The sequence below is a fragment of the Macaca nemestrina genome, chromosome 10 (genome assembly GCF_043159975.1).
Source record: "Macaca nemestrina isolate mMacNem1 chromosome 10, mMacNem.hap1, whole genome shotgun sequence".
NCBI lineage: Eukaryota > Metazoa > Chordata > Mammalia > Primates > Cercopithecidae > Macaca > Macaca nemestrina.
Genome location: NC_092134.1, coordinates 23,102,582 through 23,120,526, shown reverse-complemented (window position 1 = coordinate 23,120,526; position 17,945 = coordinate 23,102,582). Strand labels below are relative to the sequence as shown.

The window sequence follows — 17,945 nt, the reverse complement described above, 5'->3', positions numbered from 1 at the left end:
TTTTCTTTTCTTTTCAGACTGAGTCTCACTCTGTTGCCCAGACTGGAGTGCAGTGGTGTGATCTCAGCTCACTGCAACCTGTGCCTCTGGGTTCAAGTGATTCTCTTGCCTCATCCTCCTGAGTAGCTGGGATTACAGGTGAGCACCACCATGCCCAGCTAATTTTTATATTTTTAGTAGAGACGGGGTTTCACCATTGAAGGAGGGGCAGGCACCATGTTGGCCAGGCTGGTTTCGAACTCCTGACCTCAAGTGATCCAACCATCTTGGCCTCCCAAAGTATTGGGATTACAGGCATGAGCCCCCACACCCAGCCTTGAATTCCTTTAAATATTATGCTACTTTGTTTGCTCTTCCAAACTCTAGTTGGTATTACTTAATAATGGGGTGTTTCCATTAGAGTTGTAACTTTTTTCCATTATTAGTTATAACTTTGATATCATGGGTAGGTAAATAGATAAATTAGATAACTATGAGTTTTCACTAACTTGGGATATTCTTAGCTTTTTAACATTTGGGATGGGTACCATCCCAGTGTCTCAGATGTCTGATAGCAATATATAGTCACAGTACATTTCTTAAGTGATAAATAGTAGCTATGAGTGTTGATGGTTCTGGTTGGCTATATTAGTCCCAGTAGTCCAATGGACTGCTACCAAAATAGTACAGTACATGAGATATACCATGATAAAACCACAACCAGAATTGTGGTCATTATCTCCTCCTTTTTCTTCTTTTTTAAACCTTTTTATTTTTATAAAATTGTGTTTCTGTTTTCCTAATCCTTATTTGTAAAGTCTAAAATGAATAGCTTTTATATAAGGATTTAGAATATTTAAGGCCAGGCACGGTGACTCATGCCTGTAATCCCAGCACTTTGGGAGGCCAGGGCGGGTGAATCACTTGAGTCGAGGACTTCGAACCAGCCTGGGCAACATAGTGAAATCCCGTCTTTACAAAAAATGCAAAAATTAGCCAGGTGTGTTGCTCTGCACCTGTGGGCCTCCTACTCAGGAGGCTGAGGCAGGAGAATTGCTTGAGCCCAGGATGTTAAGGCTGCAATGAACTGTGATCCCACCACTGCACTACAGCCTGGGCAACAGAGCAAATCCTATCTCGAAATATATATATATATATACACATGCATACATATATATACACATAAATATTTTATATGTATACATATACATATACACATAATATATACATATATATGTACATATAATGAGTCAAAAAATTAAAAACACAAAATACTTAAACACTCTGGGTGACAGAGTGAGATTTGGTCTCAAAAAAAAAAAATAAATATAGGAATTCATTTGGTAAGTACTGTTTATTATCTATTATGTATTAGGCACTGTGCCAGATACAGAGGATACAATGCAGAGTTGCTTAGAGCAAGATACTTGCAGGTCCTGCCCTCATCAAGCTTAAGGAATAGTGGGGAAAACAAATACTGAACTGAAATTTAAAATGGTGGCAATCGTTACACAGAACTGAATAGGCTCTGCAAATAAGTAACAGGAGTTTAACCTGGGTAGGGATGAAGACAGGAAGGTGGGGCTTGAGAAGTTTTCTAATAAAACTAAATTATTAAGTTATTATATAATTATTATATAATTATATAAAGTCTTATAATAAAACGAAATTATATATGTGTGACACATGTTGGGAAGTAGAAAAGAAAAAATGTTAATACATTGAGTTTATACAGATGTATGATATTTAGCTACTACTTTTCTACTCATTGGATTACATACTGTGTTTCTTTTACAGTTCAAACGATATGTCAGTAAACTTCGAAGCAAGAGTACAGTTTTCAAAAAGAAACATCAGATAATAGCTGAACTTAAAGCTGAATTCGGTCTTTTGCAGAGGACTGAAGAACTTCTTAAGCAACGTCATGAAAATATTCAACAACAACTGGTAATATGGTATTTTCTTGGGCTACTATAAATACAAATGCCAGGAGATTTATGGGTTACAGCTTTATACTGAGGTCATTGTTTTTACTGGAAAAATCATAAAAGTATTACTTTTCTCTGCTTAATTACAGACATGTCATAAGTTGATTCATTTATTTTTAATGTAGCAGTAAGCACTGGCTTTTGTGTGTGTGCTGACTTTGGGGTTATTAATAGAATAACTTGAATTCCAAGTAGGTTTTTTCTTTTGGTTAGTTAATATGAGTAAAATTATCATACCAAGAGAGTGACTGTAAAATTCTTTTTTATCATGGCCTGCTGGGCAGGAATTTCTAAGCAGTCACTTCCAAGAAGCTTTGGAAAGAAATATCCAGGAAAGTGCTGTGTGGAAGTCTGCTTCCAGGCTTATTCCTTATGTGTTTGTGCCTTGGTTGTCTGAGAAGAGTTAAACCCAAAGTAGTCCAACAGCAAGGTTGTTCTAATTGTAGATGCCAGTTCCTCAGGGTTTTCTTCATTTGGCTTTTATTTTTTCTTTCACCAATGGGGAAACTGTTTCATCTGGGTGCTGGTTTACCAGCTAGCAATAATCTGGTAGAGGTAAGTGCAATTTCAACCTGTTGTGTTTCCTTTTAACTGGCAGTATGAACTGTCTCATGCTGATGAATATTATTTGCTTTTAGGGAACTTAAGGTTGAAAATTTACTGTGAATCAACATGGATTCTAACAGCACTAACTTTAAAACTGATAGTAGTAACTACATTATTGTTTACTTCAAAATATTTTCTAATTTCTATTGTGATTTCTTTGACCTTTTGGTTATGGCTTAAAATCAAACATTTGGGGGATTTTCTAGTTACCTTTCTATTATGAATTTCTAGATTATTTTCATTGTGACCAGAGAGCACACTCTGATTTCAGTCCTGTGAAATTTGTAGTCTTGCATTATGGCCCAGTGTGTGGTCTGTTTTGGTAATTGTTTCATGTGCAATGAAAGGAATGTATATTCTGCAGTTGTTGGGAATAGTATTCTTTTTTTTTTTTTTTTTTTGAGACGGAGTCTTGCTCAGTCACCCAGGCTGGAGTATAATGGTGCGATCTCGGCTCACTGCAAGCTCCGCCTCCCAGGTTCACACCATTCTCCTGCCTCAGCCTCCCTAGTAGCTGGGACTACAGGTGCCCACCATCACGCCTGGCTAATTTTTCATATTTTTAGTGGAGATGGGGTTTCATCGTGTTAGCCAGGATGGTCTTGATCTCCTGACCTCGTGATTCGCCCACCTTGGCCTCCCAAAGTGCTGGGATTACAGGCATAAGCCACTGCGCCCGGCCGGGAATAGTATTCTAAGTATGTCAATTCAGTCAGTATGTTAGCCATGATATTCACATCTTCCATATTCCTGTTGATTTTTTGTCTGCCTGTTCCATCAGTTACTGAGATAAGTGTGTTAAAAATCTCTAACTATAATTATTGCTTTGTTGCTTTTTTTAGTTCCATCAGTTTTTGCTTTATATTTTTTTTCTTGAGTTCCTAGAAGCAGAGCTCGAGAAGGGAATTCTTTGTGCTAGTGATTTATTGAGGGAGTACCTTCGGAAGGAGGGGAGTGAGGGAAGCAGATGAGGCAACAGAAAAAAGCCAAGCAAGAAAAAGACATGGTCTGAACTGGAGTTGGCTTCATTCTGATCCCATGATCAACTTTGGAACAAGTTGCACTGGAGTTGATTCCACCTTGATGCAAGGGGGCTGGCCTTTTGTACCCCATGGCAGTCAGTCATTTGGCTGTGGTCAGGTATAACCTCTTAGGCGAGACACCTCCCATTTGGCTGAGGGCACTCTCTGGAGAAGAGTGTAACTATGAGCTATTTAGCAGTCAACACTCATAACAGTTTGCAAATGAGGTCTGAGTGGGGCACCAGCAACATCTACTACTACAGTTCACCCCTTGCACTAGTAGAATCTACTTGTTTGTCGCATTAAATTTACTCCACCCAGCTATAGCTTCTATAGGATTCTGGTTGGTCACAATTTCTAGGAAAACTTATAGGAGAAAGATTAGAGAGACAAATGGAAACTCTCATTGCTACATTTGGTTCCAAGGACATAACTGATATTCAACATCTCCTTCCTTTACTGTCTATTCTAGAGTTCCCTCACCTCAGCTAGCACCTCCTCTGGTTTAGATGACTTACTTGGTGGGATGACCCAGTTCCTCATCCTTGAGAAGTGTGAGACTCTAGTAATCATGCCCTTACCAGGCCATGGTTGCTATACTTCCCCATTTACAGTTAAAACTGGGCATGGGAATACTAAGATATGCCCTAATGGATCATCTGAGTCCTAAATATATTTCTTTCTGTCCCTATTATATAGCAGCATCTATATAGCCTTATGATATCCTGCTTTCTTTGCCTGCTAGTCTATTGACATGAGGATCCCAAGTGACCAGATGATAGTCAGAACATTAAATGTCAAGGGCCTCTTAACGTGCCTTCTGATGGAAGCATGCCCACTCTGGCAACCAGAACACCTATACCCACAGAGCCTAAAGTTGTCTGGAAGGGAAGCATAATTCCCTAAAGTGGATCAATGGGGATCGTGGTTAGTGGTGACACCTATACTTTCATCTCATGGTTCTGAGACCTATGCTTTCTATTGAGAACATAGCACCATATCATGGGCATTGGTTTAAAGTGTACACCCCATCCTAAAGGTAGAACTCATTTTCATAGGCCATCCAGTTCCAAGCTGGGGCCTTACGTTTAAGACACTGGTCCACTATTCTGTCAGGCCATCGGCTTTCCAGATAGTGTAGTATGTGGTAAAATTACTGAATTATATGGTCATATGAAAGCTATCATACTTCCTTTGCTGTAAAGTGTATCCCTTGGTTTGAGGTGATATTATGTGAGATTCTACATCAGTAGACTGAATGCTCTTAGCCCTTGGATAGTACTGCTGGCTGAAGTACAATGGGCAAGAAAGACAAACCTATACCCAGAATATGGATCAGTCCCATTAAGGATGAAATGTCACCCTTTTCAGGGCAGAAAGAGTCTGATGTTATTAAATTGACACAAAATAGGGGGTTGGTTTCCTCAAGGGATGATTCCATACCCAGAGCTCAGGATTGGTCTCTGTTGCTGGTGGGTCAGACGTTTGATATTGGCAGTAGCTAGATGAGCATGGATGAGAGAGAACCCATGCTGTTTGGCTCATACATAACTTCTATCTCTACCAACAAAGCCATTCTGTTTGTGAGTCCATTGTTTAAGCACTGTGTGGGCCAATGTCAGAGGCTGGCTGACATCTGCTGGCCAAATCATCCTTTCCACTTAGTTGTTCAGTGCCTCTTTTGCAGTGGACATTTTCTGGTTTCCATGTAATGAAAAGATCTTTATACTTAGTGCCTACACCCATAGGTTCATCCACATGCCTCTTTCCTGGACCTCCTTGTCCTTGCTGTCTTGCATCTTCCAGGGCCTTGACCGACAAGCTGAGCCATTTGCCACTGCCCAGAGAATACAGGATAATCTGGGGATTCAAGGTTCTCAAGTGGGTCTATCCATATACCCACATCCCAGACTTAGCACCCTTTTTCTTCTCTTTTCTTCCCTGACTTTGGCATAGAATATTTGCCTAGACTAAGAATTCAACTTTCTCTGGAGTTTTGCCAGTCTTAAAATTAAGTCCTGTGCCTGGTTTTCAGCTCCCTCTGCCCTTTAGCCATGGGAAATGAGGGTTTCTTTAAAGCCCTTAAGGAGGTTCTCTAACTTGATTACTTTGCTTTAAATTACAAATTAATGGATTTGAGCCTGTTATCTCTTCAACCATCAGTGGAGATTAGTGATAGCCACCCCAATTCCATAGTCCTTATAGTTACTATTTCTCCTCAAATGCCAGAAACATTACACTGTCTAGTACATCTTTGTATCAGTTCAGATCCTCCAAGAAGCAGACATTGAGATGGGATTACATGTACAAGAGATTTATTGAAGGACACACTTAAGAAGGATAAAGGGAAGGGAGCAGGAGGAGGCAGGGAAAGCCTTCAGGCTCTGATCCAGGTCTGACACCTGTGAAAGGAGAGGGCAAAGGAAGGAAGATTGGGTAGAAATAGCCTCAAACTTCAGCACAACTCTGAGAAAGTTTTGGTCAGGTTAATGAAGAGTTCCTGAGCCAGTCACCTATTAGAGGAGTCCCTTGTCAGGCAGGACTGGGCCAACACTAGTACTACTGCCGTGCTCAGTCATTGGCTGAGAGCAGCTCCAGGGAAGCATAGCGTTGATGCAAACATGGTGATGAACCCAAAGGGGCAGCAGCTATGGATGTCAGTCAGCTCTGTTCCCCTCAGCCAACTCTCTTGAAAGCAATCTGAGCCATAAAATTTTGCTTGCCACTACAATCCCCATCCACCTGTATTCTTCTTCCCCAATTCACCACAAGTGAAAGTCTTATTAGTTGCACTGCTACAACATACCCAGGACTGTCAGTACTCTACCTGCCACAGTGATAGAGTCCTTAGTTCCATTTAGCCAGTGAGTGATTGCACTCTAGTGCTTATGCCAGAGATTACAATATACACCCTTGACTGATTACAGTCTTCACTAATTTTTTTTTTTTTTTTTTTTTTTTTTTGTGACAGAGTCTCTCTCTGTTGCCCAAGCCGGAGTGCAGTGACATGATCACAGCTCACTGCAACCTCCACCCCCCAGGTTCAAGTGTTTCTCCTTCCTCAGCCTCCCAAGTAGCTGGGACCACAGGAGTGTGCCACCACACCCGGCTATATTTTTGTATTTTTTTTTAGTAGAGACAGGGTTTCACCATGTTAGCCAGGATGGTCTCAATCTCCCGACCTTGTGATCCGCCCGCCTCAGCTTCCCAAAGTGCTGGGATTACAGGTGTGAGCCACCACGCCCAGCCAGTCTTCACTAAATTTTTACTTTTGCCGTGTCCTGGGCAATGCAAGAACCTAAAACACTTTAACTTTGTTTACCACCTTCCCATATTTAGTGCTATTGTTGATAATATTTTTTTAATTCTAAGTACAGTTTTCTTGAGAAAGGGTCTTGTTCTGTTGCCCAGGCTGGAATGTAGTGGTACAGTCAGAGCTCACTGCAGCCTCAACCTCCTGGGCTCAAGTGATTCTCCCAAGTACCTGGACTACAGGCATGCACTACCACACCCAGCTAATTTTTGTGTGTATTTTTTTCAGAAATGGGGTCTCACTATGTTGTCCAAGCTGGCCTCAAACTCAGGGGCTCAGGCAATCCTCCTACCTCAGCCTCCCAAAGTGCTAGGATTACAGGTGTGAGCCACTGTGCCTGGGCCTAGATAGAATTTAAATCGTACATGATACTATATTCAATATTATTCTAGATTATCTACCTGTTTACTCTTTTCATGGTTCTTCTTTTCTTCCTTCATCTTTCTTCTATTGGTATCTGCCTAATGAGCTCACCTTAAGTATTTCATTTAGTTCAGGTCTGCTGAAATCTCAGTTTTTGTTTTTCTTAAGACACCTGTGTTCTACCTTCATTTTGAAACACATTTTTACTGAATGTAGAATTTTTGGTTGGCAGCTATTTTCTTTCAGCACTTTAAAGATTTTTTTTTTTTTTTTTTTTTTTGGAGACGGAGTCTCGCTCTGTTGCCCAGGCTGGAGTGCAGTGGCCGGATCTCAGCTCACTGCAAGCTCCGCCTCCTGGGTTCACGCCATTCTCCTGCCTCAGCCTCCCGAGCAGCTGGGACTACAGGCGCCCGCCACCTTGCCCGGCTAGTTTTTTTGTATTTTTTAGTAGAGACGGGGTTTCACCATGTTAGCCAGGATGGTCTCGATCTCCTGACCTCGTGATCCGCCCATCTCGGCCTCCCAAAGTGCTGGGATTACAGGCTTGAGCCACCACGCCCGGCCAAAGATTTAATTCCATTTTCTTCTGGCTTCCATTATTTATTTCATAACATCAACTGTACATCTTGGTTTTTTTTCAAGGTAGTCTGTTATTCTCTGGTTGTTTTTAAGATCTCTCTGTGTTTGGTTGTTCAGTAGTTTTACTATGACTTTTCTAGGTATGATTTTCTTTTTTATTCACCTGGCTTAGGGTCTGTGAAGCTTCTTGAATATGTGGCTGGATGTCTTTGTTCATTTTTGAAAAGTTCTCAGCCATGTTTATTTATTTATTTACGTCTTTCTTTCTTTCTTTTTCTTTTTTTTTTTAAAGACAGGGTCTCACTCTGTTCCCCAGGCTGGAGTGCAGTGGTGTGATCTCAGCTCATTGCAGCCTCGACTTCCTGGGCTCAGGCAATTCTCCCACCTTAGCCTCCTAAGCAGCTGGGACCACAGGCCTGAGCCACCATGCCCAGCCTTTGTGTGTGTGTGTGTGTGTATTTTTGGTAGTTTTTTTAGAGACAGGATTTTGCCATGATGCCCAGGCTGGTCTTGAACTCCTAGGTCCAAATGATCCACCTGCCTCAGCCTCCCAAGGCTGGGGTTACAGGCATGAGCCACCATGCCCAGCCCAGTATTTCTTCAATTATTACTACAATCTTATTCTGTCCTCTTTCACTTTAACTCCAACTACATGCATGTTGGACACTTTCACCATTTTCCATGTATTTCTTATGGGCTTAGTGTTTTTCTTTTTCTTTTTTTCATTTTCTATTATTTTTTTCCTCTCTGTGATTCAATCTGTATTTTTTTCTACTGTGCTATTTTCCAGTTGATTAATCTTCTTCTTTTTTGTGTGTCTCATCTGTTATTTAATTCATTTGTTGAATGCTTAATATCAATTATTATATTTCTCAGTTTTAGAATTTCCATATGATTCAATTTTATAGATTGCAGTTATTTGTAACATTCTTCAACTTTTTGTTTACTTTCTTGAATATATTAATCACAGCTATTTTAAAGTTCATGTCTGAAATTTATTTGAGCACCTATTTCTGTTGTCTGTTTTTTGTTTTTGTTTTTGTTTCGAGACAGAGTCTCACTCTATCACGCAGGCTAGAGTGCAGTGGTGTGATCTTGGCTCACTGCAACCTCTGCCTCCTGGGTTCAAGTGATTCTCCCACCTCAGCCTCCTGAGTAGCTGGGACTACAGGCACCCACCACCACACCCGGCTAATTTTTTTGTATTTTTAGTAGAGACGGAATTTCACCATGTTGGCCAGGCTGGTCGTGAACTCCTGACTTTAAGTGATCTGCCCTTCTCGGCCTCCCCAAGTGATGGGATTACGTGCGTGAGCCACTGTTCCTGGCCATGTATTTTTTTCTCTTGATTTTCATTCATTTGGGCCTATTACTTTGCTTACTTAGTAATTTTTTTATTGAATGTTGGGTGTAAAGTGTCGTTAAATTTTAGAAGCTCTGACTATATTTGTTTTTAATTTTTTATTGAATGTTGGGTATAAAGTGTCATTAAATTTTAGAAGCTCTGACTATATTTGTTTTTAATTTTTTATTGAATGTTGGGTATAAAGTGTTGTTAAATTTTAGAAGCTCTGACTATATTTGTTTTTAATTTTTTATTGAATGTTGGGTATAAAGTGTCTTTAAATTTTAGAAGCTCTGACTATATTTGTTTTTCTATAAGGAGGATTTAATTTTTTTCTGGAAAGTTACCTTGATCAAGTTGAGAGTAGGTTTTTTTGTTTGTTTTTTTTTCCTTAAGCTGGTATTTCTCCAGTTTTCTCTTAATCCAAAGATACAGTTCTTATACTTGTGGTAGAGACTTTAGGAAGTGGTCCTTACTCCAAGGATGTAGGTCTTACTCCTAGGTTATAGCCCTTCTAAGGAGTAGACCTTCTAGGTTTTCAGTTGATAATGTGAGGCATTTACCAAAGCCGGTGCACCCTGGCAAGTCTTGAATTCCTACCTTTATCTCTCTAGTACTGTGAGACTGCTACAATCTTTGCTCAGCTCTTTAATAACCCATCTGCTGATTCCCACTTGGTTTTTGAGAGTCTTACTCTGCTTGTGCATATCCTAAGATTTGGTAATGCCTAAAGAGGAAACTGCATACAGAATTTGGGGCTAATTCTCTTTAGGTCCCAGTCCCACTGACAGGCCAAAATCTTAACTCTTCTTCCATTCTGCCTTTCCTTGTCTTTCTTTCCTTTTGGTTCTTTCATTCTCTTCTGCACTCTCTTCAATACAGTTTTCACACTTACCATTCCACTGAAATATCTTTTGTCAGGCCGTGCACGGTTGCTCACACCTGTAATCCCAGCACTTTGGGAAGCCAAGGTGGGTGGATCACGAGGTCAGGAACCTGGGAGTCGGAGGTTGCAGTGAGCCAAGATCACGCCACGGCACTCCACCCTGGGTGACAGAGCGAGACTCTATCTCAAAAAAAAAAAAAAAAAAAAAAAAAAGGCCAGGTACGGTGGCTCACGCCTGTAATCCTAGCACTTTGGGAAGCCAAGGCGGGCAGATTACGAGATCAGGAGATCGAGACCATCCTGGCTAACACAGTGAAACCCCGTATCTACTAAAGAATACAAAAAATTAGCCAGGCGTAGTGGCAAGTGCCTATAGTCCCAGCAACTCGGCAGGCTGAGGCAGGAGAATGGCGTGAACTCAGGAGGCGGAGGTGGCAGTGAGCCGAGATTGCACCATTGCACTCCAGCCTGGGCAACATAGCGAGACTCCATCTCAAAAAAAAAAAAAAAAAAAAAGTCTTTTGTCAGGTCACTAATACCTTCACATTGCCAAATCCAATGATTAATTATTAGTCCTTTTCTTACTTGACCTAGTAGCAGCATTTAGCATAGTTGATCACTCCACCTTCCTGTAAAACAACTTCTTCTGTCTTCTAAGACACTACACTTCCCTGGTTTTTCTTCCAAACTAACACTCCTATTCCTATTCTGTTGCTGATTTCTTATCATTTCTTTAAAGTTTAAATGTTAGGGCTCCCTAGGCGTAGCCCTTGGATCTCCTTTCTATCTTTACTTCCTTGGTGATCTTATCCTGTCTCATGGTTGTAAAGGCCCCCTCTTATATTGTGACAACTCACCAATTTATATCTCCAGCCTAGATTTCTCCTCTAATTCCAGTCTGGTTTTTTTTTTGTTTTTTTTTTTTTTGAGACGGAGTCTCACTCTGTTGTGTTGCCCAGGCCGGAGTGCAGTGGTGCAATCTCGGCTCACTACAACCTCCACCTCCCGGGTTCAAGTGATTCTCTTGCCTCAGCCTCCCAAGTAGCTGGGATTACAGGTGCCCACCACCACATCCGGCTAATTTTTATATTTTTAGTAGAGACAAGATTTTGCCATGTTGGCGAGTCTGGTCTCAAACTCCTGATCTTAGGGGATCCGCCTGCCTCAGCCTCCCAAAGTGGTGGGATTACAGGTGTGAGCCACCAGTCTAATTCCAGTCTTACACATATAGCATCTTGACCTCTCCATTTTGATACCTAATATATATTTCAAATTTTTAACATGTCCAAAAATAAACTTCTGATCTGCACCACCTCCTCAAACTAGTCCCCATTCTTCTTCATCTCAACAAATGGAAGCTTCATCCTGTTAGTCTCTCAAGTCAGAAACCTTGAACTCATTCTTTATCCCTTACTTTTGTTCACATCCCTACATCTAATTTTCACATTATCTTGTTGGATGTGCCTTCAAAAGAACCATTTCTCATTACTTCTGTCACCACCACCCTGATTCATGCTACCATTTTCTCTAACTTGAACTATTGAGACGGTCTTCTAATTGTTCTCCCTGCTCCTACCTAGCCTGATCTCAGCACGGGTGTTAAAGTGATCATTTTTAAATTGCCCTAACTCTGAACCTTTCAACAGCCTCCCATCTCATTTTAAATAAAACAAAGCTGTTTCATCGGCTTAAAAATAAGATAACAATATAACTTATTATCTAAACTAGGATACTTTTTAGGCAGTGCAAGGGACAGTAGATATACACTGAGACCTAGCAAACCAGCTGAGCAACATGTAACCCCTCCTTTATCCCCACCTTATTCTCACTGCACCTCCTTACTGTTTCTTGAACTGGCCAAGTTTGCTCCCAGCTTTTGCACTTGCTGATTCCCTCACTTCCTACAGGGACTTTGCTCAGATGTCATCTTCTCGGGATCATCTTCTCTAACCACCTTGTGGTTATACTATATTTATTTATTTACTTATTTACATATTGCTTATTTATTCCCACCAGTAGTAAGCTCTGTGAGGGAAGGGATCTTTTTTTCCTGTTCTATTTGCTGCTGTATACCTGGTGCCTAGAACTGTGCTTGGCACATTTTTTTTTTTTTTTTTTTTTTTTTTTTTTTTTTTTTTTTGAGACGGAGTCTCGCTCTGTCGCCCAGGCTGGAGTGCAGTGGCCAGATCTCAGCTCACTGCAAGCTCCGCCTCCCGGGTTCACGCCATTCTCCTGCCTCAGCCTCCCGAGTAGCTGGGACCACAGGCGCCGCCACCTCGCCCGGCTAATTTTTTGTGTTTTTAGTAGAGACGGGGTTTCGCCGTGTTAGCCAGGATGGTCTCGATCTCCTGACCTTGTGATCCGCCCGTCTTGGCCTCCCAAAGTGCTGGGATTACAGGCTTGAGCCACCGCGCCCGGCCAAGCACATTTAAATATATAATAAATATTGGATGAGTGAACAAATGCAAGTACAGCTAATCATTTGAGAATTCATTCTTTCATCAAATGTTTATTGAATGTATCCTATGTTTTCGGTTCTGTGCTAAGTACATAACATTATTATAAAGTCTACAATTAGAAATACTTCCTATGTACCTGAAGCTACCATAGGTTTATAATATATAAAGGCTTGTAATTGAATGAACTAATAATTGAAGTCCACGAAGATTGTCCTTTAGGATTCTAAACTAATTCTATTTACAATTTTTTGTTATGTATGAAATTTGTATATTTCTTATGGGAGCCAGCAAGGTTTTGACACGTTTTGTGGCCTTTTTATTTTTCACTTATAGCAAACTATGGAGGAGAAAAAGGGTATATCCGGATATAGTTACACCCAGGAAGAGCTAGAAAGAGTATCTGCACTGAAGAGTGAAGTTGATGAAATGAAAGGACGAACATTGGATGATATGTCTGAAATGGTGATGATACTTTTATTTAAATTTTATTTTATTGTGTAGCTAGAAGGCAGGTGTTTTGTTTTTATTTTCAGTGAAACATTCACCTGTTAATTTCTGCACATTATATTCTTTCATCTTTTTTTTTTTTTTTTTCAGAGTCTCGCTCTATTGCCCAGGCTAGAGTGCAGTGGCATGACTTTGGCTCACTGCAACATCTGCCTCTGGGTTTCGAGTGATTCTCATGCCTCAGCCTCCTGAGTAGCTGAGACTACAGGTGTGTGCCACCATGCCCGGCTAATTTTTGTATTTTTAGTAGAGACAGGTTTCACCATGTTGGCCAGGCTGGTCTCAAACTCCCAATCTTAGGTGCTCCACCTGCCTCAGCCTCCCAGAGTGCTGGGATTACAGGCATGAGCCACTGCACCTGGCCTTATCTGTCTTTATCAATCTCTTTTAAATTTTTTTCATTCTAGTAAGGTTGTTTAAATTCTAATTGTTTATGCATTTTCTGTTTTTTTAATGTGCAAAAGTTATATAACATTAAATAAATATTTAAGAAGAAAAATAAGTTTTCCCAGATCATACCACCCTAATAGAATTATTTAATTGTTGTGTATGTTCTTAGAATCTTTTCATTTTCAGGACTGGTATTTAATCAGGATGTACTAGTACACTTTCACCAGGCATTAAAATGTTGAAATCTTATATTACTTGTTGGTAAATAGCTGCCCCAAACCCTCAGAGTACCCCCCTCCAGTTGCCTTGCCACATTGGCCATTCCCCCAGAACCCTCTGGATCTCATCACAATCTAACTCCTAAAAGGTTAGCATGTAAGACCCTGTATAGGCTGGGCGCCGTGGCTCACACTTGTAACCCCAGCACTTTGGGAGGCTGAGGTGGGCTGATCACTTGAGGTCAGGAGTTCAAGACCAGCCTGGCCAACATGGTGAAACCCTGTGCCTACTAAAAATACAAACATTAGCTGGGCATGGTGTCGCATGCCTGCAGTTCCAGCTGCTCAGGAGGCTGAGGCATGAGAATCACTTTAACCTGGGAAGCAGAGGTTGCAGTGAGCCAAGATCACGCCATTGTACTTCAGCCTGAGCAACCAAGCAAGACTCTGTCTCAAAAAAGAATAGACCCTGTTCATCTCTCTGACTGGTGTCCATTCTGATGGATCATTACTTATGCTATTTGGACTATCCTGTAGTGTTTTGAATGTCACTCCATCTATATTTGTGTATATTTTTATGCCTACATAAATAATACATCATGATTAGAGTTGTATAAGGCAATTTTATAATTTATTTTATTTATTCAATGTTTGATTATGAAGATTTTCCCATAATGGTTTACAGTCTTGAAAATTGACATTTTGAATGATTAAATAGTCTAGTATTCCACCTTGCTGAGGAATCAGGATTTTCTAAAGCACTTCTCTGTTGTTTGGAACTGACATAATTTATAGTTTTTTACTCATATTTAACACTGAAATTAATATCTTTATGTATGTAGTATTTTTCTTCTTTTGAATTCTTTTTTAGATGTTACATTTTTTGTTTAAAAAACAGGTGAAAAAACTGAATTCACTGGTATCTGAAAAGAAGTCAGCTCTTGCCTCAGTTATAAAAGAGCTACGACAGTTGCGTCAAAAATGTCAAGTAAGTGAATTTGACTTTATGATACTTTTAGTATTCTATCTTATTCACATGTGCTAGTTAGAACCCTGAATATTTTACTTGGGTGATATAGAAAACAAATTATCATTATTATCTTATTGATACGATTCTTCAAAAGAGAATTACAACGTGACATATAGGCCAGTTGTGTTGGCTTATGCCTGTAATCCCAGCACTTTGGGAGGCTGAGACAGGAGGATGATCACTTGAACCCGGGAATTCGAGACCAGCCTGGCTAACAGCAAGACCCTGTCTCTACAAAAAATAAAAAAATTAGCTGAGCTTGGTGGCATGTACCTGTAGCCCCAGATTCTCGGGAGGCTGAGGTGGGAGGATTGCTGGAACCCAGCAGGTCAAGATTGCAGTAAGCCATGATTGTGCCATTGTACTCCAGCTTGGGTGATAGAGTGAGACCCTGTCTCCCACCCCTCCCCAAAAAAAATGACCTACAAAGGTTTTTGTTTAATTTATGCTGCTTATTTAGCCATAAATTATTGGAGGCAGGGGAGAAGGAGAAAAAGCAGTTTAAGCTGAAATCCTCAAATTCAGCCAGAGGAGATTTTTTCTTTAAATCACATGGATGTTACAGCTATAAATATGAAGTCATACTCTTCTGTGTCCAGGTAAAAGCTCAGAGTCTGCCCACGAGTGGTAACAAGTTAACTTTAGGTTAATGAACTTGCACTGCGAGGAGGCATCGTGCACAGCAAACTATGATAGATTATGAGAAGTGATCAAATACCATTACTTGGAAACTAGTTCTAACCACTGCTTTAAACATAAATTGTCAGAAGGTGAATGCCCTCTACAAATTCAGATCAGGTGGCCTCCACCATTTGACATTCACTGTTCTCTTTTTAATACTATTTATTTTTTTAACTTGTTTAACTATATTTAATACTTGAAACTACAAAAATACATTATGACACTTTTAAAGAGCAGGAATACTTAAAAATACGTAACTTACTTTAATGGACAACCCTCAACTATTAGGAAATTTTATAGGGAAGTGTGAGTATATTTCCTTTGTATGGTACTTGCATTTTTTTCTAAATTTGAATATTAACAGCTGTTTGAATATTAGAGCATCGCCACTGGATTAGTCTGTTCTTGCATTACTGTAAAGAAATACCTGAGACTGAGTAATTTCTAAAGAAAAAAGGCTTAATTGGCTCATGATTCTACAGGCTATACAGGAAGCATGATGCAGGCATCTACTCACCCTCTAGGGAGGCCTCAGGAAGCTTACAATCATGGCAGAAGGCAAAGAGGGAGCAGGCATATCACACGGCTAGAGCGGCAAGGGGGTGGGGGGAGGGGCCTCACACTTTTAAACAATGAGATCTTATGAGAACTCACTATCATGAAAACAGCACCAAGAGAATGGGGCTAAACCATTCATGAGAATTTCACCCGCACAATCCAGTCACCTCCCATCAGGCCCCACCTCCAACATTGGAGGTAGCAGTTTGACATGAGATTTGGGCAGGGACAGAGATCCAAACCACATCAACAATGAAAGATGTCTAACTTAAATTTATCTAAATCTTTTATAGTCATCTAGAATTAGAATAGCATTTTGAAAAGTTGTATGTTTATTTTCTTAGGAGCAGTTCTAGAAATTATATGTAATTAAATGGAATAATTATGTATAATTGCTAATATGTAGGAAAAAACTGAAATATTCATATTTTATTTTATTCATTTAATTTTTTTAAGTAGAGACGGAGTCTACTGTTGCCTAGGCTGGTCTCGAACTCCTGGGCTCAAGCAGTCCTCCCACCTCAGGCTTCCAAAATGCTGGGATTATAGGCATGAGCCACCACACCCAGCCTGTTTATATTTTTGAGTATGCAATCTGATAATTTTTAGTTTCCATGAAATAACTATTGTTTATTACTTTTTCATATAAAAGTAAAATCATGTTCTTAGCAATAATTAAAGCTATACAGAGTTATTTAAGGAAAAGAATAAAAATCATTTCTTTCAGCATCCCCAGCACATGACTTAACAGCTCCATATGTATTTTCCAGAAATTTTCTGAGAATTAATGAACAGATAATTATTTAGTAACTACCTTAAATTTGTTTTCCACGCTTTTGTTCTACTTTCTAAAAACAAAAGCTTTTTTCAGGAGGTGGGAGGACTGAAATCAACCTTGACTGATACCAAGATCAAAATATCTGCTTTCTTTTTTTTAACATTTGGTTGCTGTACTTTTTTTACCCACCTTATACTTTCCACTTTTAAAAAAAGTATTTTGTTTCTGGTGTGTCTCTTGAATAGATCTTGAGTTAGGTTTTGCTATGTCATGTCATCTGAAAGGTTTATTTTAATAGGTAAATTTATATGTTAATATGCAAATACATTTGGTTTGGGTGGCATTACTTTATGCTTGGCTTTCAATTTTAAAGCCTACAAAAAATCTTCTCCTCCTTTTTCCCCTCCTCATTTATCCCCCGACTTCTGTCCCTCATGTGCGTGTTCTGGCTTATGGTTTTAGTTTTAGCCTTTTAACTTTACTATTCATTATTTATTTATTTAGATGGCATCTATTAATCCCCACTGTGAGAAGTCATGAAATTGGTATATTTCTTGTTCCTCCTCCCTCCCTTGCCTCTCCTCTAACACCTGATTTTAGTAGATTGCATTGTCTTAGTGTTTGCCGTTATACCTTGAATATGCTTATACTATGACTTGTTAGCTTTAAATGATATTCTTTGACATTCCCCCACCCACCCCTAGCAATTAAAAAAATGAGGAAACCAGCTTACTTGTTCTACCTTCCACCTTCTTTTCCCCTTCTTCTTCCTGAAGGCTTTGTTGTATCATTTCTAACTTGTCACTGCATATAACATTTACATTCTCTTCTATTACCCTACTGCTTACTTTGGTTTTCAGCTCTAGACCTGTAATTATTAGATCCAGTGCTCATTACCAATCCACTGACTGCCCCTTGTCTCACTTCTCTTTTGATTGCCTGGAACTTGTCCTCTAGTTAAGTCCTCAAAAAAGACTCATAAGAACAATATTCCCCGATGAGTTCTTGCATGTTCTAGTTTATTGCCTAAACATTTCAACAGCCATTTGACTATTAGATCATGCTTTCTTTCCTTGAGGATTTTTTTAAGTGTAGCTCCATAGTCTTCTAGGGTTAAATGTAGCTATGGAGAGATCCGAGGCCTACCTAATTTTTTGGGGAACTTGATCTTGAAAAGAATGTCTATTTTCCAGTTGTTGAGTACAGGGTTCTCCATGTGTTCATCAGATCAGGCTTATAAAAG

At 39.8% G+C, this 17,945-nt stretch overlaps 1 protein-coding gene across 16 annotated transcripts in view; it reads left to right on the top strand.

Moving 5' to 3' along the window:
* Nucleotides 1–17,945, top strand: part of LOC105493429 (intraflagellar transport 81) — a 187,213-nt gene that overhangs the window by 93,910 nt on the left and 75,358 nt on the right. For all 16 annotated transcript variants that reach the window (XR_011608845.1, XR_011608847.1, XR_011608848.1 and 13 more), the window contains 3 exons: nucleotides 1,777–1,926; nucleotides 12,874–13,002; nucleotides 14,554–14,643. Coding sequence is in view for 11 of the 16 variants with exons in the window: in XM_071071133.1 (XP_070927234.1) it covers nucleotides 1,777–1,926; nucleotides 12,874–13,002; nucleotides 14,554–14,643 (369 nt within the window). In the remaining 5 variants the exon portion in view is untranslated. The remainder of the gene's footprint in view (nucleotides 1–1,776; nucleotides 1,927–12,873; nucleotides 13,003–14,553; nucleotides 14,644–17,945) is intronic.